Source organism: Teleopsis dalmanni, chromosome X (genome assembly GCF_002237135.1).
Source record: "Teleopsis dalmanni isolate 2A chromosome X, ASM223713v2, whole genome shotgun sequence".
NCBI classification, from domain to species: Eukaryota; Metazoa; Arthropoda; class Insecta; order Diptera; family Diopsidae; genus Teleopsis; species Teleopsis dalmanni.
Window position 1 is genome coordinate 6,378,100 of NC_051848.1, and position 27,628 is coordinate 6,405,727.

The 27,628-nt window shown below is 28.9% G+C and overlaps 3 protein-coding genes across 4 annotated transcripts in view; 2 read left to right on the plus strand and 1 right to left on the minus strand.

The window, feature by feature from the left end:
- Positions 1-313, minus strand: part of LOC119662091 (dynein heavy chain 7, axonemal) — a 48,920-nt gene extending 48,607 nt beyond the window's left edge. Inside the window, exon 1 of the mRNA XM_038071641.1 lies at positions 300-313. Coding sequence (XP_037927569.1) covers positions 300-303 — 4 coding nt within the window. The 5' untranslated portion in view covers positions 304-313. The remainder of the gene's footprint in view (positions 1-299) is intronic.
- LOC119662092 (elongation factor Ts, mitochondrial) lies at positions 134-2,948 on the plus strand. Its single transcript, XM_038071642.1, has 4 exons — positions 134-238; positions 559-798; positions 877-1,125; positions 2,411-2,948. The coding sequence occupies exons 2-4, from the start codon at positions 640-642 to the stop codon at positions 2,921-2,923; spliced, it is 921 nt and encodes a 306-aa protein (XP_037927570.1). The 5' UTR covers positions 134-238; positions 559-639; the 3' UTR covers positions 2,924-2,948.
- A 1,603-nt stretch (positions 2,949-4,551) lies between these two features.
- LOC119688924 (villin-like protein quail) overlaps positions 4,552-27,628 on the plus strand; it is a 34,416-nt gene continuing 11,339 nt past the window's right edge. The window contains exon 1 of one of the 2 annotated variants that reach the window (XM_038103603.1): positions 4,552-4,815. In XM_038103603.1, coding sequence (XP_037959531.1) covers positions 4,774-4,815 — 42 coding nt within the window. In that variant the 5' untranslated portion in view covers positions 4,552-4,773. Of the gene's footprint in view, positions 4,816-21,886; positions 22,090-27,628 lie in introns of those variants that run through there. The other variant, XM_038103604.1, reaches the window with a different exon arrangement.

Sequence of the window (27,628 nt, forward strand, 5' to 3'; positions counted from 1 at the left end):
CCTTTACACAAACCATGAATAAAGCAAACATTTTTAAATAACCGTCTGCCTACACTGAACACACATAACCAACTCAATACTAATGCAATAAAAACAAAGTAGCAACTGTCAAAAGGAAAAGAAAAGCCGGTCAAAAAAAAGTATGACAGTTGAAATGTCAAAAACATATGCCGAAAAATTATTTATACGTCCGGCGTGAACGTTTTGTTGTGCAATCACATTCCACATAAAGGAAAAAGTAATTTTCTATTGTTTCTTATAAGTAAAAAATACTTTAAATTTCATTTTAAATTACATACCCATTTTATGAATATTTTGTGCAAAATTTTAAATTAAATTTCACTTAGTAAAAATATTTTATTAATTTTTTTTTGTAACTTCACAATTGGAAAAGTGAAACACTTATGTGCGCGCTTGTTTTTAGTTATAAATGAACTACACACAAAGAATATATATATTTTTGTTTATTTCATATTGATTTTTGTGTTTACTATTTTCCATGCACTGTAATTTATTGTCAAAACATAAATAAACATGAAATTTTCCTGGTTTCCTTAGCATTTTCCAGCCGTCGAAGTGCAACAAGTTTACAATTTTCATTGTAGAGGCAACGAGACGCACGCAGGCCTTAGTAGCAAAATGTTTCTGCAACAATTCCGACGCTCATTCCACGTAACACGTTTCGCTTGCAATGCCAGTAAGGAGAAAAATGCATTGGCCACGTTGCGGAAGAAAACCGGCTACACATTTGCCAATTGCAAAAAGGCATTAGAATTGCATCAGAATGATCTTGAATTGGTATAAATTTTTTTAGTTACATAATTTTCTCTAATTAAACTTAAATAAAATTGTTTTTCTTTTCTTTGAAACTTTAAGGCTGAAAAATGGTTACGTGAACAGGCACAAAGTCTTGGCTGGTCCAAGGCTACCAAACTAGCTGAACGGAGCACAGCACAAGGTTTAGTCGGTGTATTGATACGTGGTCGTATTGGCGCTATGGTGGAGGTTAATTGTGAGACAGATTTTGTTGCACGTAACGAACATTTCAAGAGCTTTGTTGATCGTGCATCGCGCCTTTGTGTAAGATACACAGAAGCTTCTGATTTTGATGGTGATCTCTGGAAGGTGAGTGTGCTGATATAGAATAGAACCAAATTTAACTTTACTACTTTTTACTTTTTTACCATTATACCATTATATAATACCATTATAGTTTATGTTATCACAAGGGTTATAAGAGCAAAAGCATCTATATCCATGAGCTAGACTCATCAAAGAATATATTGAAATCACCATGACCTACCAATTTGTACCGAGTTCCTGTTAGTAAATATAAAAAATATCATTTCTAAAAAAATGCTTACGTCGTCGTCTCCTTGCATAAAAGTATTTAAAACTCTAAGCTATGTTTTAAAAATATATTGTTGTAAATTATCTTGTAATTACAAATGGATGAGATATTATAATAGGTGGTTGAGGTAGATAGATAGATTTTTGTGAATGTTAAATTCCGATTTGTGAAACTATGAATTAAAAAATTTATATCAAAATGTAAAGGTAATTGTGGTGTAGACGTTATAATATCTAAGAAAACCTTATCGTTACGCAAGATTAAATTTTAATGACTAGAGAAGTACTATAGAATAAAGATTCATATTAATGAAAGAATTACTGTAGACCCACTTGTTATCAGGGCGACTATACAAAGTTCTTTAACCAAAAGTTGGATGACCAAATCATAAATTAATCGTCACTTCCTAAAGATATATATATACTTAAATGGCGTTACATCATATATACCCTTTGTTAACGTACTGAAAACATTGAACCCCAAATGCTTGCAAGGTTGCGGTTATCGCTTAGTCACCCACTACCACATAGAAAAGATCAATTCATGCTGACTTAAAGGTGCTGGGTTACACTTGGAATGGTATTAGTTGAGAGACAGGAAGGACTATTTTATAACAGATCTGTCTACATAAATGGTTTTATGTAATATATATAATAACCTACATTTTTTAACGACACTGTTTTTTTGTCTTTGCGGTGTACTAAAGTATCTTCAGCTTTACCGGAATCGCCGCCACTTACCCACCCATATAATCGTCTTGTATATCCTTTTATGTTATCTCCTTACAGGTCTCAGGGGGTTATAAAAACAACAACATAAGATTGCAGCGCCCGTGGAGATAAATAGGATGTTCGCAAAAAGAGGGAGTTTCTTAACTCCAAAGAAACACTGACTCCAATAAAACAATATTAAACTTTTAACATTTCTTATTTAAATTTCTTATGTTATAATTTTGGAACTTAGAACATCTTTAATTTATCTCATATAAATAAATATATATGTATTGTTTTTGTTTTTTGTATACAACAATGTAATATATTCCTATTTATTTATTTTCAGCTTGGTTTTGAATCAGAGGCGCTGATGAAACTTAGCGATGGAGAAGGCAAATCTCTAGGAGATCATCTAGCACTATTGATTGGTACTGTTGGCGAAAATGCTACTATTAAACGTGCGATTTGCTTTAAAACCAATAATGATGTGCAACTCTCTGGTTATGCACATCCCTCACTATCCAATGATGCAGTTTTAGATGACATAACACAAGTCGGAAAATATGGTGCTTTGGTAGCTGTTCGTTCTGGCAATAAAGTAGATGACGAATTTCAAAAAAATTTATGCCAGCACATTGTTGGCTATAATCCAAAGAAAATCGGAGAAGAAGGGAAGGATAAACCCTTGGCTGAGAAAGATGACGAACCTTGTCTCATCTATCAGGAATTCATTGTCGACCCCGATAGAAGTGTGGGTGAAGCACTCAAAGAATATGATGTGTCTATTGTTGATTATCAAAGATTTGAATGTGGTGAAAAATTGAAGAGTGAACAAGTTGAGGCCGTGAATCTAAATTGAACAAAACATTAATTATATATTTAATAATTATTTTATTAATTTAAGAAATTATTTGTTATTAAATATAAAATGTAAAATATTATTTAAAACGTATTTTTATTTAATTTATATAAAATGTTTTTAAGTAAAAAAAATCCGTCAATGACGGAGTTACGACTTTGTTTATGACTCCGGTCGATCTTGTTATTGTTGTTATTATTGTTGTTTTGCGTGAGGGATCTACGCATGAGTGCGCCTTCGATACTGGGTAACAACAAGGGCATGCAATGCTTACTTTTGATATATAATTTGAATTTTTATCCAAAAATATGACTAATAAGAGGGGTAATAATAGCAACCAACTCCTTTCTACCTTTATAACAAAATAAAATGTAAATTATTTCATATGGAAAATGCTGGCAGGTTGACGCGGCAACAAGTGCGTTAATAAACAATTTTGTTAAGGTATTTTTACTTGACAACTTTACTTCGATTAAAAAAGAAGTACATATAAAAATGTGTAATGAAAATGTCTATTAGGCAGCGTTCACTAAAATACACTTTTCTATATATTTATTTCCATAATATACACTGTTAAACAAAAATAATTATTATTTTCTACTATTAGTATTATTTGAATAATATTTAATTTTATATATAATATTTGCACTATTAAATATTTTTAATATTTAAACACTGAAATGTTTTACGAAAACTGACAGGCTTACCAAAACCACGTTATCCAATCTCAAAATAGTTATACGGTCCTCGGGAAGGTACACAGATATAAGGTCAATTATTGCTTAGTCTAATGAAGTGATAAACAATAATCTAGTTAAAGAGTTATGAAGAAACCTCGCAGTTAATAGAGAGTAAGAGTGCTCAAGTGCACTGATTCAATTAGCCTCAACATAATAATAATATATAAGTAAAAGTATAAACACAAAGTTACATATAAATATATATATAATCGCTTAGAATAAAGTTCAAACAGTATAATACTTGGTTTGGTTTTGAATAAAGTTCAAACACCAAGTGAATTTCCGCATATACATACATACATACATAAGTATAAATGTACGTCAAACTGTGCAAATCAACTAAAAGCATAAAGTGATTAATAATTTTCCACCACCGCCAAAATGTTGAATATTATGACCTGCAACAACAACAAAAACAACCGTAGAATTACAAACATAACAACATTGCAATAGAATACAACAACATCAACTGACAATAACAAAATTTTACCACAAAGAGAGTAACAGTAACAAAAATGAAATTAAAATAATTTGGACATGAGAAAGGAAGGTTACTTGGCGATTTTGTCAGTTGATTTCGTTAGTTGAAGCAGTTAAAAATCGTGCTTTGTGCTTCCTCTGAGTGCCGGCATCAAAGAGGAATTTTTTTTTTTAAATTAAATTATTTAATACCAAATATAAAATTATTTTTTATATTCAACTGGTAGAAATATTTTTTTAATTTTAACGAAAACTAAAACGAAACTAAATTGTTTTTATTCAATTAATATAATACCACAAATAGAGTGATATTCTTCGAGTTTTGTTAGTATAATACGGAACAAATGTGAAATTATAATAAACTTATTAATTTTATTAATTAATATATATTATAAAATTAAAAATTTTCTTTAAATTAAATATTAACTTAGAGTAAAAAAAAACAATTGTCTGCACTTGGAATATAATTATTTTGTGTTGCTCTGCTTTTGCACTGTTAACATTTTAACTGTTGATTTGCCAAAAACAACAACAACAACAAACAAGGAACAAGAAGCTGTCGTTGCTCCTATAAATTTATTAAAAAATTTTTTTTTATTTTAATAAAACTTTATAAATTGTCTTGCTCAAATGTTAGTACAAGACGTGGTCGTACACAATTTTATTACACAGGTAAGTAAGTACATGTACATACATATATGTATATGTATATTGCTATTGATATTTTATTCTCTGAACTTTTCCTTTATTTTCACTGAAAATGGCGACGACGAAGATTCAAAAAATAAAGGAATTTTTGTTCAACTCATGCTAAAAATTTAAATGTATATTGTATAACAAAAATTGTTGTTCATAGAATTAATATTTTTATTTTGCTAATGTGACAAACATTAAAAAAAAAAACTTTCATCAAACACTACATTTGTTGTTGCTTTAATTTTTTAATTTACGTATATACATATGTATGTATGTATATAAGTATGTACATATATTGAAAGCAGCAACAAATGTGGTGATCGACGTTCAAATATCGCCTATATAACAGTGACCCTAAACCCTTTTTAGCCTTCACACACACATGAAAAGTGTATATTAAATATGTCATTGTGTTTGTAAAGCGGGAAAAAGATATCTAAAGCCCTGTAATATATTTTTGAACAGATCTTTGACATAATTGATCTAATAAGATTCTTTTTTTTATCTAAATATATGCCCGCTTGTTTGTTTAAGTTGAAATTAGTCATTTAGTTTTTGAGAAAAACTAATATAAAAATGCTATAGAATTTTATAGACAATTAATGATGACGGTACAATCGAGATCTCATAATTATGTTCTGCAAAATACCACATGAACTAAATAATCAAAATTGATTTTTTTTTTGTTTATTTACAAAAATATTTAATTGTGTTAAATATAATGTCGTTTTTTTTATATTTAAAATACAGCAATAGAACATAACATTGTTGGTAAACTTATCATAAATACTAATGTACATATAAAATAATAAGCAGACAGGCGCCATGTTTAAATTTTTGCGTTTCCTTTGTCCTTCCAATGCACAAATAGTTAAATTGATAAGTAACGAGTAATTATTGTGCACTACTAGATCCTTCGTCCTACATTTTGTGAATATTTTTTTGTCAACTAGTGTAATTTTTTTTTTTTTAAACGTCCATTATTGGATATGAATAATACAATCGTGTGCAGGTTTATACTAAACCAGTGTTCAGTGTCCATAACTAGTGAATATCTGTTTCATATTCCTTTATATCAAAAATCATAATTTTACTTCTTAAAGATAATATGAATTTTGATTGTGTTTGCATACTATTAGAAAAACCAAACAAGTTAAGATTATTAAAGAAAACATCTAAAAATACTTTTGCTAAAGCACTTGATAACAATTGCACATCCTAAACTTTTGACAGGATTGTAATGAGAGGAATCATTACTCCTATCAAATTTTTTACAGGATCGTAATAAAAAGAATTATTGCTATTTCCAAATCTTACACAGGATCGTAATAAGAAGAACCATTGCTCATTCCAATTTTTTGATTGGATCCTGATAAAAAGAATCGGGTATACAATCCTTTTCATACTGTGCAAGTAAAAATATGCAAAATATCGAGATCGGATGGGAGTATAATCGTTCGTTGCATTAGATAGCACATTATAGAATAGTAGCCCACAACTCCAACCTATTTCTTTTTTTCAACCATGTGGACGAAAGATGTTACAAATGTACGATTTATATGGTCTCGGATATCTTCTTTACTCTCTAGAAATAAACCTCATTTTGCTATTTTTCACAACAGTTTTCTAGAATATAAACCTGAATATGGTCGTCTTTATGGTTTATAAAAATTTTAAATTAAATATTAACATTTTTAAACGTTTTCCTTCAATAATCAAAAAGATGAAATGTGCACTAATATTGTGAGTATTATAATACTGTCGTCCACAAAGATTTAAAGGGCTTTGTGTAATCAATAGTGAAATTGGTACAATAGGACTCTTCAAGCCGCAGTACCGGCTGTTGGGCGATTTCAGTTCAATAAATTTTTTTTTATAAAATAATTATAATACTCTTGATTTTCAATTCAATTGATGGTCTTCGGTAATACCTTCCTAAAGTAAAACTTGTTCTTTCCAGAATTTTTAGATTGTGTTAATCAGTATAGATTTCATTGTGACTGTAAGAGATTATTATTTACGTGGATGAAAAGCACTGTTGGCATAAAAAAATAATGGTGGTTTGTGATGCAAAAGGAGTAGCAGACATTGTGGAAAATGTAGTGGTAAATTGGATCCTAATGACTAATGTTCTGCTGAGCCATTTATCTCTTTAAAGGCAAAAAAAATAATGTTATGGCAACTTTAGATATACTAAAGTAGACGAATTAGCGAATGACTAAAAATTTCTCTATTGCTAGCAATTATTGAATTTCAGAAAAAAAATTCTGATCAAAAACTGAGATCAAAATTGTGCAAAAGGAAAGGTATTGTGTTTAATTCTAGAATGTTAGAGTTCAATTCTATTTATTGAAAATAATAAAAATGCTCTACTCCTTAATATAGCAAATAATGGAAAAACAATAGTTTTATTAATTTAATATTAATAAATAAATAGTAATACTTTACTATAGGTATGCAAATATTGATAAGAAATGTCTAGGGCATAAACAAATTTATCTAAATTTATTGCTTATAGATACATTTAATGGGAAATTTTTAATTATTATCAATATAGGTTTCAATAGATATATCAATCATTTATTATACTATATATTAGTTTGATTGATTTTGATACATTTTTGTTATATTATTCGAAATTTATATGTAAACAAAAAAAAAGATATGTTAATAATATATTATATTGTAATATATGATAACCTTGATAACAATGATAACAGCTAGAATGAAAAATTATAATAAATAATGCATTAAAAGGTAAAGAATCTCATCAGTTTCTTGTACTCTTTTTTATATTTATTAAGACCAATCAGACCCAAATCATGGAATATAACATTAGAAAGTATATATATACATTACATTACAAAAAACTTTTTTTAATTTATGCAAAATAACTTATAACCTTTATCTTATAAATACAATAATATTTTTTTTATAATTGTTAATAATAATACAATTTGTTATTTACATTATATGCTTATCAAGTCGAATCCAAGAAGTGTGATAAAAAGAAATGCACTGGTTAGTTCAAGTCCCGGAGTACACGAAAATTCTATTATATAGTATATACGGACCAGCAGTATCGTCGGTTTTAGTTTCAAGCATTTTTTACCGCAAATACGGCAAAGTAGTGGTGCCGTACGTACTTGAAGGGTCATGTGCACCGGGTCTAAGAAACTGCATACATTTTAAATTTCAGTATTCTATATAAATATAGAGAAAAGTTAAATATTTGTAACTAATCGCTTGCATTTATGAGTTCATAAGTACTTCAAATTTCTCAACTACATTATTTAAGTTAAATATAGAGTTATTATATAAGGGGTTTAAAAATTTTAGTGTGGATTACCTAAGTATAGTGGGAAGATAATACTAAATATTATTTTAATATAGACTAGATCAGTGGCAGTGTTTCGATGTCTCTATAAGAGTTTGAACTAAGTTACTATCATATATCAAATGGGTAAAAGTCAGGCAAATTGTTTGAAGCTTTACTTTTCCCTCACTAAATTTGATTCATTAAATCAATATGCGCTGAGTATAATATTATATTTAATATAAATTATTAATCCGCTGTTATACGAATCTATAATGACGCTGATCATGTTAAAGTTTCAAAAACAAATAATATTTAATTTATTAAAATTATAACTTAAGTATTTTTATTTAAATTTTTTATAGTATAAGTAATATATAAGTAAGTAACTTATAATACTGTGCTTACAGCAGAGCTAAAATAGACTATGGTTAAAAATTTTAAGTTCATCTTAAAGATCAGCCAAATATATTGATTTCACATTTACATTACTCATTTAATAGAACGCTTTCGAAAAGTAGTGAACCACAACAACAAAAATTCTTATATTATTTCAATTGAATTTTTGGCTGATCATACAGCTGTTTCGAGTAATGCCAAATACCCAACATCAGTGGCCTTGGAATTATTGTTTGTATTTATTTATTAGTAAATAATTTTATAAGACTACAAGTATCAAGAGTTGATCTCGTACCCTGCCAGATTTGAAGCTCAGAGTCAGCATTCATTAGCAACTGACCCTAATCCGTACTTGACTCATGGTATATGTTCGCACTTTGGAGTTTTGTTAATTTGCTGTGAAAGTTCATTAACAAATTCATTTGCTGTGTTATATTAGAATGAAATCTTACCTCTTTTAATACTCATTCAATATAGTTCAATGGACCTTTTCTTTTTGCGAAGCTAAAACCACACTTCAAAGGAGGCGTTTATGCCGATTGTCATCAAAGGAGTTGAAGAACATATCTAAGTTAGCCTGCAGAAAAAGTATGGGGGGTGGGTATATTTGTGTTACACTCGATAAAGCCTATTTTAAAGATCACAAAATAACTTTTGATTGATTGATCATTTTGAGATTGAGAATGTTTACTCAATGTGCGCTAAAATTTTATTCAAATGACATAATGTTTTATTTGTTTCATATACTTAAACATAATTATCAGTAAAAGAAGGTTGACATGTAACTATGAAGTCGATTCTTTGACAAAACATTTTACATTCATAATTTAAAGATATGATTTCTTTCATGTAACCGAAGAAAATATCCACTAGATGTGACTTTTTTAGTGTAATTTTAGTGAAATAGCAATGAAAATTATACCTTCATGTGTTAAATTTGTTTGATATGCTTTTGCTAAACTGAAAACCCAGCACAAAATAGCTATTCGAATTACCTAAACAATTAACAATAACAAAGACGTTATCAGTTCGGCGCAACTAGGTGAACATCTACAATTAAGCGACGCGTATTCCAAAATTCAAAACAGATTACCTTTCGAAGTATGTAAATTGAAGTGGTAAAAGATCAAAGATCTTTTACTTCCTGCCATTAAAGCGCAAGACAAAAACAGAAATGAAATGTATTGTTAACATATATATACATATATCTATGTATATGCTTTAATGTGTACTTACAACCTTCTAATCAAATCGTTGGTTTTACACAGAAATGGGAAAAATATTTTTGTGCATAGATAGATACTCATACATCAGTTAGTGGCTTGTTAAAGAAGATGTTTTGTGAAGATGAGCAAATAATGAGATAGAAAATAAAGCCGGAAAAGGTAAATTGTGCTCTGAACGCAAATGGGTCAATGGTCAATTTTAATGACTTTTTAAATAAATTTGTATTTGTATATGTACCCATCTAAATGGTAGCACTTCCCATGACTAAAGTTCTTTCATTAGTTTTTTTTTTGTTTTTGTTAATGCATTATATATACAATATATTAAAAATCAATACTTAGATAATCGTATAATACTTGTTTTAATAAATAATATGAAAGAAAATGGGAATAGACATTGTTCGGTATTATTAAAAAATAAATCAAGTGTTTGTACATTTATATTAACGTTTAAAAATTGTGTGTCTATTTATTTTGAGCTATTATTTTAACACACTACGGTCAGTATATATATATACATAATTGTAACTATATATATGCCTATAAAATATATATAGTGCATATATATATATGTATCTATATATATACCTATAAAATATACATAGTACATATATATATGTATCTATATATTTACCTATAAAATATATATAGTGCATATATATATGTATCTATGTATATACCTATAAATTATCATATATATATGTACACATATATATGATTTTTCCAGTCTGCATATGCTTTTTTAAAGTTTTAAAGATCATATACTATTTATACTATTTATAAATGTATATATATACATATATATGTACATGACAGGCTCATTAAATCATTTTGGTGACCCTGCTAAAGACGTGGCCGCACTGTCGGAACCATTCAAAGTGACAAATGTGTTGAGATGGGATTGCCATGCTATCCACCATCCTATTTATAGTGTTTCTGGGGTGTATGGATGAACACAAGTCATTGAACTTGCAGTCATATACAGACTTGAAGCTGATTGACATATGTTTAATCAGCCACATACCAACGAACTGTTTATAGTCCATCATTAAACTAATGAAAGCCAGTTTTTAAATTAGTGTAGATAAAGCAAGATTTATAAAAAATGCATATGAAAATGAAATTAATCCTGAGATATGTACCGATATTCAAATTGACGAACAATATGCAAGTTTAATGTTCTTTGAAAGAGCAGTAATCAAGAAGGAGCAAGCGGATTATAATGTAACTATACGCAAAAATAAAATTTTAGTTCAGTTAGATGCATATCTAACTAAATATTATTAAAAACTGATCATAAGATAATAAATTCTAATGTTTACTTAGTGATGTATGTACCGCGAATTTAAAAATTGAAAGTGAAAAGTATTCTTTAGGCGCTATATATAACAACATGGATTTCTTTACAGCTAGGAATTTCAACACCATCATTTCCGTTGGCGACTTAGAGTCCATTTCTCTAGAGGCAGAATTCATGTTCATATCGTCAGATAGCAATTTGTTAGAAAGTATCTAGTGTGTATATCCGTAATCATTTGTATTCACCATTCAATGCTATAATTCTCGATTGAGAGAATCGTGTCTAATTTTATAGAGTCAAAATTAATATAATTAGAGACATGTTGTTTTCATATTATTATTGCGTATTCGTAATAAAATTGCAGTATTTGTAATTACAGTTCAAGTCCCAAGTTCACAGTTTTAAAATTGACTTTTTGCGGAAACTTACAGGCATCATTCCTATTATATTATTATTATTATTTAAGTAATAGGCTATTAAAGCACCCCGACCTAAAAGATCTATTCTGCGCCTAAAGGCCCAACTAGGACAATTTTAGACTATTTATAAATCTTGTAATTGCTATGGGCTTAATTTTTCCTTTTTATAAACCTCAATTTTCTCTCTTTGCCTCCTTTCCTTATATTATTGTTCCCGTCTGAAAACGCTTTCCCATAAACAAAAATGAAATCATAAAATGGATATAAAAACATAGGTATAAGAAATGCTAGGTATCTATGTCATTTTCAACATAAACTATTTTTATAGCGTGTGCATTTAAGCTGTATTGCCGACATTGAAATTTTCGAGACTCACGTAAGCTCATCTATTTTTTTGATATATTATTTTTTTATTCTTATCTCATACACTTTTCGTTACAATTTACCTACCAGTTGAGTCAAATAATTAAGATGAAAATGAATTTCGGGAGATGCTTACACATAGGTCAAAAAATAAGGGGTAAACATATAAAGAACAATGAAACTACCGGACCATAACTAACACCTTCTTCACTGAAATACTTGAAAAAAAAAGTAAAGAAAAGAAAATTCACAGCCAAATACACTGTTTATAGCTTTAGATTACGTGTTTGGGTTCAATGGATTTCATTTTTTTACCTTATTACGTAGGTACATATGTGCGTTATACATATACACATAGATAGATAGATAGTATAAGCAAGTAAAAGGGGGTCAAAATCTTAACTATAACCAAATCATTTTGCATATAAAGCGGCTCTGTTAATTACACGTTAAAAACCTTTTTGATGTTTATTTTTTCAGAATTATGCTTTTTTATATATTTTTTACACTTACCAGAGTTTAACTTTGGCTTTTACAGAGATACTCTTTTGTATCTTGTGTATGAGTTTGCGATGTGTACTTAGTCTGCACTATGAATTGAATGCCATTTTACTTGGAAAGAGAAATAATTCTATTGTTGTGTGATTCAACGATTTTTGACTTAACATTTATTGAAATGCAAACATTTTATGAGTAAATTGTTTGCTTTTGAAAGCTTAGTTTAAATACTTAATCGTGGGAAGACACTAAAGTCTTTAACCTATTAATGTGCATAATTTACTGAAGACAGCAAATTTGTGCCTAATTAAAATAAGATTTATATGCAATTTTTTTTGTGTTTGTCGCTTATTTTATTTCCTACGTTTATGAGCAAAAATTTTGTAGTTATTTTAGTTTTTTCACTAAATTGTATTAATCCATTGTTCAAGAAACCAGAGACAAAATTATGCATTCACATGTAATTTTTTAGTTGTACACTTTTTTCTCTCAAATGTGCGTATTGTTATTTATATATAATATATTATTATTATTTTTTTCTAAAGCAGTCTATAAACATTAATAAAAATAGAGAAAACGGTCCTGAGATTGTAATTAACTTAGTTGCATTCACTTCAAGCCATAACATAGTAAAAGTACAAAAACCTCCATTAATTTCTAATATAATTGCTATTATTATACATAAATATATATACTTTTCTGCCTAGGAATAGCGAATTTAATTTTGTATGATTACTGATGTTAGCAAAACATATATAGTAAGTAAAAAATATGTGAATTTATTAAACAAATTATTAATATGAATTTTTTCTCTAATTTAATAATTCATTTACGCAACGAAACACTCTATCTGTACATGTATGCTTAAAATAACTGCATAGTCTAATATCTAATGTTGAACCTTTTCCAAGTTAATGCATCTGAACACTTTTACTCTTTGATAGCTGGGGGGGTTTCTGCAGAGTCCATCCCATCGCATTGACTAATTAGTGTATTACTTATAAGCTTCGTCATTAATCCATGACTTATCTAAGATATGCGTACCACCCCGTACGGTTAATGCATGACCTTAAAAAAAAGTCGAAAAACAGCGTGGATAAAAGCTAAAACTCAAGACCTAGAAAAAAATGATCAAATCTGAAAATAAGCTCTCATAAGATCCCATTTTTAAATAAGACTCTTTTGCAAGTGAAATGAGCGTGAGCATGAGCAAATTTTGTGGTAACGCAATAATTGAGAGTAAGCTCTCAATTTACTCATATTGAAGAAGTGCTCATGAGCGTGAGCCTTCAATTTGCTCTATTAAAGAGCTGCTCATGAGCGTGAGCAGAATTTGCATAAATGAGCCGCTCTTGGGTAAGCAAATACGAAGTCTGACTTCTATATATATGTTTTTATAAATTTTAACTTGTCTAGTAACACCCCTCTATATACAACTACACCCACTGGTTTTTGAAACAAATTTAATAGAATAAGGAACTACATACTAAGTTGGTAGGTGAACTAGTCGGTTAAGATTATTTTTAATCTAATTTTTTGTTCTAGAGGTATTTATAAACTTAAAAAACTCGAATATACGGTTCAATCCATAAATATCTAATAATAATAATCAAATCAAAATATTGTTTAGTGTTCTGAAAAGTGAATGGTTTCCTTTAGTTTTAGATGATTCGGGACAATGTCAAAAAAGTTGTTTAAGCGTCTGTACCTTGGACATCTATAACGAAGATCTTCAGAAGTATTAATTGATAAAACTTAGAATAATACGATTTTTTATGCCATTATCTATGAACCAAATCCATGATTATAAACTTTTGTTTGGTATCCTAAATTTCGATAAATATGAAAAGATATAGCACCACAAGAAAGAAATTGGTACTGTTAGCTGTTCACTGATAGCCAATTTATAAATACTTTTGTAATCAAACAAAAAAGCTATAAAGGTGGAAGCATATACGGATTCAGTTGCAGAGGAGAGACGTTCTAGATAAGCCTATTGCATTTATTAATAATGCACTATTATTATTAGATGCTTTCCACAAGATCAATGGCATATGACAAGTTTGCACTATGCTCTATTTTTTTTTCACTTGTCAGAAAAACATCTTAAGCAATGATGGTCCGTCCCTTGGGCAAACAAAAATCAAATAATTTTGCTCAAATTCATTTATACGAAGTACAAAAAGCCATTCTCTTTGACAATTATGAAATGTTTAATATGCAATCTATTTATGTTAAAATCTGAAATGCAAATAGAAATATATAATTGCATATTTTCACTATTAGTGGAAAATACGTGTAAATTATCTTTTGTTTTGAAAAATGTGTATAAAAAAATAAATTTTTTCCAAATGCAGAAATTTCATATTTACTTAACGGCAACAATAGAAGATGCCAAGTGTTTAATATTCACATATGCATAAATAAACATAGAGATACTCTATGTGCCCATTTCTTTCGTTCAAAATGAATCACAGTCACTGATGTGATAGATATTTTTCATCCCAGATACGAAGTGGCTGTAGCGGCAGTCTTTTTGTCTTCATAGCTTCAGAAGTATGCAGTTAGGCCTCAGTTTCAAATATGCCTAATTATAAATTAATTTTTAAATGGACCAAAATTATTTTCATATAATCTTAATTGTTATTATAGCACATAAAACCGTTGCTGTTGTTGTACCACACGGACTGTATTTACGTGCAGACCGTTGTTTTATTTTTTAAACTAGAAAGATTTTTCATAAATTATTTAAATAGCAGCACTTTTAGTTAAGCCAGAAGAATAAGAGCCAGCAGCCGCAGATTTATTACAACTGCAGAAGAAATGGAAAGAATGTTTGAAGTCGACCACAATTCAAGCATTTCCCAGCGCATTCTTCACAAATTATATCTTCTATCTATCCAGCGTTTAATACTCATTTTGCTCACTGATTTCATTTATTTATCGGCAATGAAGTTTGAAGAAGTCTTTTATGCTTACACGATCTGTTTGTACTGTTAAGTGTTAAGTGTTAATATGACTAATTTCTGCAACTATTTATTATTATATAAATTAATTAGTTTAAATTAGCATGCTGCAAATGTTTTTCTATAAATATATGTATTATCACATGGAATAGGCATACTCATGTAAATGTATCTACAGAATTTTAATTACACATTTGGTGTTAACGTAACTTTGTTTTCTTTCTTTTAACTATTTAGTTAAAAAAAATTTGTTGAATTCTTAAATCGATGGACAGTAAAGAAACTATGTCATAATTTTTCTTGATTATACAATGAATATATAATTTTTGCTGATTAAATAACAATTAAATAAAAAGCATCACATTTCATATTATTTTCTATTGAAGTGATATTTACCAACTAACTCCAAAATACAATTTTTTTTATAACAATAATAGTTTTACGCCATCATCTTTTTTCTATTCCTTTTTATCTCCCATTCTTTATTCTTTTTTATCTCTTTATTTATTTATATCTCTTTATAACTATATATCTATTTATTTTTTTATATATCTTTATAACCCTCTATCTCTTTATGTCTTTCTATCTCTATATCTTTCTTACTCCTTGTCTATATCTCTATATTTTTTTCTATGTATATATATATATATATATATATATATATACATATGGATATATATATATCTTTATCTTCATCACTCTCTCTGCCGCTACATCTCTCTATATTTCTGTCTCTCTCTATATATATACATCCTTATCTCTCTCTATATCCACATCCTTAAATGTCCTTATCTCTCTCTATATCTCCATCTCTCTCTATATATCTCTATTTCTCTCTATATATCTATCTCTCTTTCTATATATCTCTACATTGTCTATATATATCTATTTCTTTTATATATGTCTTACTTACTCTTTCTGTATCTACTTCGCTATCTCATAATCGGTCGTCCCTTTTTCTCCCTTTTCCTCTTTTTTCTCGCATTTCGTCTCCTTCTTCTCTCTTTTCCTCTCTTTTTTTCTCTCTCTTTCTCTCTCTCTCTCTTTCTCGCTCTATTTTTCTCTTTCTCTCTCCTTTTCTCGCTCTCTTTTCCTCTCTCTCTCTCTTTTCCTCTCTCTCTCTCTCTTTTCCTCTCTCTCTCTCTCTTTTCCTCTCTCTCTATCTTTTCCTCTCTCTCTCTCTCTCTTTTCCTCTCTCTCTCTCTTTTCCTCTCTCTCTCTCTTTTCCTCTCTCTCTCTCTCTCTCTTTTCCTCTCTCTCTCTTTTTCTATTCTTCTTTTTCTATTCTGCTTTTTCTATTCCTCGTTTTCTCTTTTTTTCATTTTATCCCTTTTTGTATTTATCATCCCCTATTTTTTTTCTCCTTTTTCTATTTGTTTCTCTTTTTTTTCTCGCTCTCTTTTTCTTTTTCTATGCCTTAACATTAAAACAGTTCCAAAGATTATTACATGTAGTGCCTAAGGAAATTTAAGTTAATTGGGGTCGATATTAAACAATTTTTTTTTTCATTTTTATCCAGACTTTGGCTCATAGCATTGATATTTTTCACCAATTAATTTTAGTTTTGAATGAATGAATATTATCCATATTATCCAAGGATATGAACATATTCTTATATATAGTATCTTCATACCCGTAGTTCATAAGTAGTATGTGATTATTTTTTTTATATATCGCTAAAAATACTGGGAAAAAAGTGGATCTTATATATTATCTATTATAATAGAAGTTCAAACCCATAATGCAAAAATCACACATATCTTCTATCCAATCTCATGCGTATATGTGCCAATGTTACAGGAACCAATAATTAAAGCTGTATTTATTACTAAACTACCAAAGTAATGAGGAACACATTAAAGCGATGTGAAAATTTATGATGACCAAATATAAAAATTCAGTACCAGATGTATTAGGGGCTTCAAATACTTCAAATTATTACCGGCACTTACAGTTAGGAACAAAACAAACTACAATGGAAAAATTTCCGCTTGTGCGGATATAGTAAAAGTATCTGCATATTAACAAACAAATTTGCAAAAACAACACCAAAAATGTGGAATTAGTACAAAATACTTGTGAAAAGAGGACGGTAGAATTTACGGTTGCAAGCATAGTTTAGTCGTTGCATAGAACCGCAATGTTGCGATGCACGAATGCATTGAACTGGCATAAAAAACCATAAAAAATGATCGTAAAATTGCGGATTGTGAAAATATTGGAATAGTCAAACACAATGACGGAAAACATTAAGGTTGACAATAGCGGAATGCTTCATCGAATGTCATGAATATGAGTAAAATTTGTTTTTAATTATAGAAACATAAACGTATAATAGAAGAACCCAACAAGAAATTGCAGACTGCAATGCGAGTAATATCTGCACAAAAGTGATTTATATGATGTTCACTCCAACACTCGAAATCACCTCAATTAATAAATTGTCATATGATAGGATATTTACGACAGTATTGCAAGAACAAGATATAAGACTGCACTTCTTAAATATTATGATTAATAGCCAGCCTAGCAGTCACATAGACACAAACAACACAAAAAAAGGCAAAAGTGATATCAATTACCAAAGTAGGAAAAATTATCCAGAATTTTTTTAACAAATCATGTTGACATCAATTTAGCTGAAAGCTATAGTTTTGCTCGAGTATTTAGTACAGCAAGTCTCTCAAAAATGATCGAGCCCCTTTATGTCATTCAAGCAAAATCACTGTTATACATATATAACATATATATAAAAGTATACTCGATCTCCTTCAACATCGTGATAAGACTTGGTTTCGTTTTAAAAAAAATCAATGCTGCTTCGACAAAAATGATCGATACGAGTATTGTTGTACCTGATCAACGACCGAAAAGTGCAAGGTTGTTGAAGTCACAGGAATCTCACATGACATTTCAATTTTGCTAAACAATTTTATCGAACGATCAAACGAAAGAACGATCGCGACGGTGTGACCTTTCCAAAACAATACTTAAAGATATTCTAACGTAATTCAATTGAACTTTTACGATAAAGCATTTCTGTAAAATAATCCATACATATGTGGATTTACTAATATGCATTCGATACAGAATTATGGACTTCTTTATTGCTTTTTTGACTACAACGTACGAATTTATTAGAGTTTAATAGTAACAATGAATAAATTTACACATTTTGGTTGATCACCTTGACAAACGCTTAACTTTGCGGAAACATATCGAAACAAAAAGGACTCAACTGAAGGTCAAAGCAATAAGTCTTCGTAAGCTAATCGGGCATCAATCTCACTTATGTTGAGAGAATAAAATTTTGTTATACAACCAAGTCATTAAACCAACCTGGATGTACAGCTTACAACTATATGGCAATGCCTATTCGTCAAACATAGAAATCCTACAAAGAGCTCAAGCAAAGGTTCTAAAAATGATAACTGGTGCACCCTGGTATATCAGAAATGAAAACATAGATTTCGATTTGAAAGTTTCGATGGTTGAAGTCGATTTCAAGAGAATAAGGCAGAAATATGTTTCCAATCTTGAAAACCATGTGAACCTCTTGCTAATATTATAAATTCCTTTAGACTGCAACTCTGTTTAAATGTTTGTATTAAGTGAACAATAAAATAGAAACAATAGAAAGACTGCTATTTACTGTTCTTTCTTCCCAAATAATGTTTTTCTAAGCTCCTAGTAATTTTAATCGCATAACGTATTTATTTTCAAACTTTAATTTTAGCTTTCATATTTCTATTTATTAAATAAAAAATTTCAATTAAATAAATTGCTAATGTTCTGATTACACCTTTATGTAGTATCGCTAAGAACAAAAAGGTATATGCATAATAAGGTGATGTTAATTATAATAATGTAATAATTCGAAAGTTTATTTAGAAATCAATGTTTAATAAAAACAGTCTTTGGTTTTTTCTAATAATAAAATTTAAGAAAAAATGTTTAATTCGCAATTTAAAAACCCACTTTAAATAATTTGAATACAATTACCCAATAGCAGTTGTTTCCAGAAAACAGCTGTTTCCAGAAAACAGCTGTTATCACTTATCAGAGTGATAACAGCAGAGTTGCCTCTCTTGTTTTAATTCAATTTAGTTTGATCACCTAAATCAATTTTACTAACCTAAAATAATGTTTTACAAGATAATTAAATTTATCTTAAATGGATTCTGTTTGAAAAACAGTACATATTGCTGCATATTTGTTGAGTTAAGTACAATAGTCTGAAAATAGCATAATAGCTTATACGATAAATAGATTTTATACATTCATACAATGTTTCTTACTCTTCTTTTAATTATTATATTTCATCTTTGTGTTTTTATAAGACTTCAAAAAGTAATAAATATTAAATAATATAACATATGTTAATAAAAATAAGGAATAAAGCTAGGTATGTTCAGCCACTCTGAAGTACGGCAAAAACCAATAAGTCTCTTGCTGAAGTCTCTAATTTGAACACAAGACAACAGCACTGCTCTTTTGCTATAACAGATTAGCTATGAATCAAAAATAAGTGACTGTAGAAAAAATATTACCAAAGCGATAACTGATCTATAGCGGATATTCAATATTAAACAGGTTCATAAATTTCAAATGTTTGAAAAGGAATATTTTTAAAACATATAAAAATTGTGAATAATAAGTATTTAAAAAATACAAGAAAAAAAAATATTGAAGAATATATGAATACAATGTAATCATAAATTACATTCAATATTTTAACTTATTAATTGGTAACTGTGTATACACAAGTGCGTTCCACCAGTAAATTTTCGAGTAAATGATGGCATCTAGGAGCGCGTAACATCCCTGTCGAAATTTGAAAATGCTACACAGACTTTACTCGTACATTTTAATTCAAGTAAAATATGTGTTAATGTGTGAATCAGCTGTTGCATTGGTGTTCTCACCAGACTTTACACAAAGCTATACCATGAAAATTTGTGTAAAGAGTGTAATTTGACACTTTTTTCGTGTTACGCTGTCAGTTTGTACTTTACTTGTATTTTACTTGAATTTTACTAAGAGTAGCTCGTGGAACAGACCTAACATTTGACCGAATGCAACAGTGCTACCAATGTGCTAGCAAGAGACTTAAGCTAGAAACTTGTTGTTTTTTAACGCACTTTAAAGTGGCCGAATATAGCTATGATATATGAAATAATATTAATTGATATTATTTTATTATAATATTAATTAATTTATATTATTTTAATTAATTGAATTTTTGTCTGACCATAAAACGCTATTTTGAGTATTGCCAAATACCCATCATCAATGATCTTGGAAATAATTCATACATTTATGTATTCGTAAATAATTTTCTTTCTTTTTGAGACTGCAAGTAAGAAGAATCGAACTCGGATCCTGCCAAATTTGAAGCTCAGAGTCAGCACACCTTAACGAACTGACCCAAAGCCATACTTTGGTACTTTAGACTTTTATGTTCGCACATTTTTCTGGAGTTTTGTTACTTTGCTGTGAAATAATAATATTAAATAAATAATAATGGTTTCCAGGATCTTAAGTAACGAGCTCAGTAATGCTTAATGTTACTCGAGAATGTGAATATCAATTTTATTGGAACACTTATGCTCAGGAGAGATTCTCTAAAGAACGCATATCAGGTAAAATTCTACAATTTCTTTCTAATACGAGTAAATTAAACCAAAAAAAAAAAAAAAAAAATTACTAAATTATACTAAGTCACTCGCTGAGTTACGCCTATGAACTCGTTAATTTAAGAGGGGTCTAAAAAAGAATTCTGCTGCTGCACAAAAAACAAAACAAAAACAAAACAAAACAAAAACAAAAACTTACATAGAAAAGAGTTACAGCTTTTAATCATTAAATAGGGGAGAGCGGAAAATTGCTACTTGCTGTCTTCTTTGTGTCTTTGTTATTGTTTTCATATTTTCACACTCATCTGATAATTTCGTTTCATTCATGTTGGTTACTAGTAACTCGCGTTGCTAGTTGCTGTTAACAGTATTCGTTGTTTGTTGGTAATAAACTTTGGCAGTGAAAGACCAAAGCAAGGCAAACAGTCTTCAGTTAGCGGTGATGCGCGCTTGACTTGTTGGTTTGTGGTTCGCATTGCTCGGTTCGGTTTGGCTCGGCTCGGCTCGGCTTGGCTCAGCGCGGTTTGTTGCATTGTTTCATTATTTCATTATTTCAACTTCAATGCTTTAATTTGTGCATATATAACTAAGAATTATTGTCAATTTTTTGTATATTAAACATTTCAATTAATTCGTAAGAAATGTTGCAACAAACAAAAACCAAAAAAAGGTCAAAATGTGTGTGTAAAAAACAAATTCACTTGAATTTATTTTGAAAAAAAATTGTCGCATGTAAAGTGTAACAAATTTCCCTTGTGTGAATGAAACGTTTTATCCCTTCGGGTAAAAACGGCCTGTACTAAAAAATTAAAAAAAAAACTAGGCAACATTGAAATTATATATCAACTATTCAATTACATTTTTGAAATAAAAAAACTAGGCAACACTGAAAACATATTTCAAGCAGTCGATTACATTCTTCAAATTACATTCTTAAAGGAAAGTTCTAAGTGTGCAAATCTCTAAGTCTCAGTCTCCGTCTCCGTGCACGAAATTATACGTAAACGCTCGTGTTTAGTTTAAATTAAGATTGCGATTGGATTCCATAAGTGTTATTTGTGTGAAAGATTCTTTGCTGTGCTAAATATCTTCTAATGGGCGCCATAAATTTAGATACTTTCGATGTGGTAAATAAAATTCATATGCAATTTTTTTTTTTTTATTTATATTAAATATTTTTAATTTGATTTAAGTTGATATTTTTAATTTGCAAAACAAAAAACAACACTAATATTTCATTTCATATGATTATGAGTTTATTGTTAAAATATATGTCCTAATATGTGGGGATTCAAAGATGACAGTTGTAGTTTTCTAGAAATTTCTAGAACTTCAGAAAAAAAAAAATATGGTAAACAATTTTTATTATATCTTAAAAATGTTATTATATAGCAGATTTCCAACTTTTTAGAGCATCCTAAAAATCCTAATGATAGTAAAAACCAGGATATATTAGCCAGTAATACTTTTGGCACATTTGTTTTTGTTAAGCCCTTTGCTATGTGACTACACACAATTGCATGCTTTCTTCCACTTCATATGCACTTGCATATAAAATTTTCAGACAAATCTGTCATTGTGCTATGTGCGAAGCAGTGCTCGTCCATAAGCAATTAAGTAAAGAAACTAACAATTTTTTTACAGATTCAAAGAATTGTTATACGAGTTTATCTGTTTTAACGTAATTTTAGTCAAACTTTACAAACAGTGATTCCTTCTTGCACTACAACTATCATTTACCATCATTGTCAATGTATGTATTTAGTTTCATTAATAAGTAAATTTTAATTGCCAATAATTTTTTCGGAACTCGTAGAAAATTGGCACATTTTCTTTTTCGAAGTACTACTACTGCACCAGTAACACAACGGGTCAATAGAACTAAGTGAATTTCTAGAATTGTGGGTATAACCTATAACCTTACTGGTTTTGTACGAGCATTAAATAGTAGTGGGCATCACTCGTTTAATATTGTTTATAAAATGATAAATAATACAGTGAAAGCTCTTTTAAAGTAATACCACCTATTTCAATAGCATTTGAACTTTTTGTGAAAAATGGAAATAGTAATATTGCATAGTTAAGAGAGATGTCCCTTTATAAGAGAATACGTTTTTCATAGCTTTGAGTGAGGCACGTAGTTAGAGGGGAAATCAGTGGCGGAACTAGACCAACTCTAAACGTCGGCGACATCAGAATTGCGAGGCCCCCTTTATTACCCAGTTCTAAGCTTTTAAGTTACAGTGTTGAAAGTTTTATTGCTAATCAAATGAATATAAACAAAAATTAAAATAAATGAATTTTCCTACTTTTAGCCTCACTCAATTTTTTTTTAAATTATATCATAATTTGTGCCAGCCGCTATTTTTGCTTCAGTTTATAGAATTTCCAATGGAGATAGTCTCTCTTGGATCATCATACTTTTCTAGTACGTCTTAATAAATTTTAACTTTGAGAAGCTTCTTTCCGTCGAAGCTATACTGACTGGAACTGTGAACATGAATCTGGTTACTATATAAACATTCGGGAATACTTCCAATATGGTTAATGCCATTATCAAACCAAAATGTTCAAAATATTTATTAAGTGCTTAGAATCTACAGTCGGTAACTGCCCCTGTGGGCGCAAGGTCGTAGGCGGTCGCCGACATCGCTGACGCCTAGCGACGCCACTGGGGGAAATACTGATATATACTCATTATTTAATTATCATGACTATTTAATGAGATAATATATATATTATATATATGATATAAATATATATAATGTATAATATATATGATATAATATATATAATATAAATGTATATAATATATATAATGTATAATATATATATTTTTTAATTACGGAAAGTGTCTTGAAGCCACATGTACTAAATTTTCGTCCACGGAGCTTGGTTTATTCTATAATCTAATAGAAAAAAATATTATTTTATTTCTTCATTTATTTTATATGTTATTAATAATTTGAATGAATACAGTATTTTTTCAAAAATATAAACATTGACTTATGTTAATTATTTTTCTATACATTTACTGCTCTATAATAATGTTTCAAAACGTAAACAAAGTTCTTAAACTAGAACAAAAATTTTGGATAGAAATAGTTTACGTTTTTAAGAACGCACTGTTAGTTTATTTAGTGCACATGCATTTATATATATATTATGTATATATTATAGGTGTCCTTACACCGAATTTGCTTACTGTTGTAATTATGAAATTACAACATAAAACTAAATTTTATCAAGTTACTTAATTTATTCTCAATACTGCTTAAGTTTTTTAAAACTATAAAAGAACTGATTTTACAATCGTATCTTAAACCACACTACTCACTTAAGTAATGTGACTTCTGTCACAAAAGTTGATGATTTAAACGAAACCAAAGTCAGTATTGAGAAGTAACTTAACGGCTGTGAAATCCGTCCTCAACTCACTCTTCATTCCACAGTTGTATTTAAAAGTGGAATGTTTCTATATCTTTTATAAATAACTACTTTTAATTACATAAATTTTTTCAAATTATAAATTTAAAAGTACTGAATGGTCATTTTGAGTTAGTATTTTTCAAAACCTTTATTCTTTCTTTTAAGCAAATACTTGTTTATTTGTATGTCTCACTTAAGATATATTAATTTTGATTTTGCAGTAAATTTCTATTATCGCCATCAACTAGATAAATGTGCATTAAGAATTTATTTTATACAAAAACCATACAAAAATAAACTAATAAGATTGAACAATTACATATAGGTATAAGTATAAACAAACAACGTATAACGTCCCATCTAGAAATGTCTGGATCATATTATATTTTTCAGATCATGTAACATTATGATAGCTTCTATTAGTTAATTTATCTTATCAAAACGTTGCACCTCTCTATTTTTGATGAGTTATTTTATGGTGCCTATTCAAAGGTCTCCAGAACCTTTTTATTATGCTTTTGCAGCTTTTACTAATCTCTTAAAAGCTTAGTTTTAGAATATATGGATTTTATTGATTTCAAATTTGGCAACTTTTCCATTGCAACACATCCACTTAAAAGATATAGTTTTATAATTTGTTTCTAAAAGATATGTATTCTGTTTTTATATTTTGTTTATAAATATATCTGGGCTTTAACTTTAGGCCCAGATATTTTAATTAGTTTACGTATTCCACATCGAAACTGTTGTCTTTTAGATATATTGGACTTTGGCGGAGCTATCGTGTGATGATAATTGTCTTTATATTTTCTTGGAGAAATTTTATGTTGTTTATAGCCACAATGGGTTTCTTGAAGAGCAATTTTCGTAGATGCGTCAGGAGAAAAAGTTTAACGATTTATAGCATTTGTAAAAATCTGATTTATTTGTGATCATTTTTTTATTCAAGATACAGTTTAAATTTTTTTATTAAATGGTTAAGTTGACAAGCCCAGATACGTCATGGTCATGAAATAAAGATAAGGATATGAAAGGCGAAACTAAAAATAGGGTAGGCATGAATATAATTATGTAGTGAAGAATAAAGATATGAGAGATATTAAAACAACATTTAGTATTCAGCATTCAACCTTCGATGTGACAGGATCAAGGATTAATTAGACATAGATTTATGTGTTGTGACGGAGTACACATTAAAAGTTGGCGATATGTCATAGTAGTTTTTTTTTTATAAATCTAAGTTTTTTTTATTAATGAACATCTTAATGTTATATTGTTAGCAATAGCTTTTTTGTCACTAATATAAACCAAAGTAGATGATTGTTTTCTTTTATTGAAAAATCGGGGAATTTTCGAGCGGTCTTTCATCACCCGATTATGGATTTAATTTACTACATTCGGAATAATTATCTTATATGGACGTCAGTATATGTGCTGTTTATAAAAATACAAAGGTATTTGATAAATAACTTTTGAAGCATTTTATATGCTGGTACAGGGTCTCTATATTATTTGTCAAGCTTTTTTTTTTATTAAAAATTGCAATTAATCTCTTTTTTTGACGTCACTTTCTACGTTTTTCAAACTACAAATTAATTTACATACTTAAAATTTTCCTTATCTTCCTCAATGTCATAAATGGTTAATTAACTACTGCGCTTTTCCACATACGTTTATTATCATTATACCTTGCCAACTTTTTGCTCCGCCATAGCATCTTTATTTAGCAATTTTTTGTCTCCCGATACTCTCTCTAAGTATTGACTGTTAAAATTTTACGATCTTTACATATTGTTTAGTCAGTCTTTTTTTTGGAGTTTCTTAAGTGTCTACTACTCAATAATTCGAGTAGCTAGTACTAAAATCAATTTTAAAAACGAATGAATTAGTGTTTTTTTTTAGGTTCGTTTTTGAAGTTGGGAAGACTATTTGTAGTGGCAACCGTTTTGACAATTTACAACTGATTTATATTCTCTTAGCTTCACTTACGCATGCGGTCAGTGCTCAGCATAAGTTAAATGTGAAGGAAAATTTTATGGGTGTGCTTTTTTAGTTCGCAAAACTGTTTGTGACGGAAATCATTTTTACAATCATTACAATTATATATGTTTTATTATAATTTTAATTTTCAGCAATTTTAATATTAAGGACCACTTACTGCCGCAGTATAAACATTTATTGATGAAAATTGCGGAATAAGTAACCTCGATATGGTTGCTAAGGGATTGTATCGAATTCGATCGCTTTTGATTTATAGATACACCTTTGTTTAATTTCAAACCATGAAATAAGGATCCCACATACTCTTACTAATTTTTATTCCGTTGCATTAACACGATCTATGATTTATTTTTCAAATATTAAGAAAAAAACTTTTTTTTTGTAACTACTTATCACTGAGAAAGAGAAATAGGTTGAATTTGGTTAAACATAAGAGATTATTAAGTAACAAAAATGCGCCGAGTAAAAACACTTCGTGTACCATCGAAAATGGAGCTAAGGTGGGATTTGAGGGGAATCCTCTTTGTTTTAAAACTACTACCGGACAATGCTACGAACAATTCTGAAGTATATTGTCATCAACTAGACGACAAAGAAAAAATATCAATCAATTGACCAATAAAAGAGATATAGTTTCACTAATATAATGCCTCATAAGGTTTAATTGCTTGCCTAATGCCTTTAATTTTAGAACTGATGTATTTCCACACTCACTATATTCTAGGGATTTGATACTTCTAAAATTCAGAGGCATGTACATATATTATATACACATATTTACAGGGGCACCTCTTCTTTATTTATTCCTTTCTCTACAAAATAATTTTGATATGCAAAACTTTAGTGTAACTTGAAATATAAATATTAAAAATAAGTTTTTTATCAGTAGAATTTAGAAATTTCAGTTCTATAACACTGAAGATAGTCCGAAATATCTGTTAATAAAATATATCACATAAGTTAACAACTGTGATATATTTTTTTATTAAATTTTAATTTTAAAAAAACTAAAGCTCCAAATTTTATAATCGTTCGTATAATAGTTATAGTACACAAGGTCTTATACCCAAATCAAGTACATGTAATACATTGAAATTTATATTTATTTATGTACTATAATATATAAATCTTCTTTAACCCATATCCGCCCAAGTATTGTTTTTTCGGAATTTTTGGTCAAAATGTTTTGTTGAAAGCTTAATTAGTAAGGGAGTGGGGGTGTGGAGTGAAGTCACA

Excerpts from the sequence above, each read along its gene's own strand:
- LOC119662092 (XM_038071642.1), top strand. The coding sequence starts at position 640 with ATGTTTCTGCAACAATTCCGACGCTCATTCCACGTAACACGTTTCGCT. Across the intron at positions 799-876 it reads ATCAGAATGATCTTGAATTG|GCTGAAAAATGGTTACGTGA; the intron begins GTATAAATTTTT and ends TGAAACTTTAAG. Across the intron at positions 1,126-2,410 it reads TTGATGGTGATCTCTGGAAG|CTTGGTTTTGAATCAGAGGC; the intron begins GTGAGTGTGCTG and ends ATTTATTTTCAG.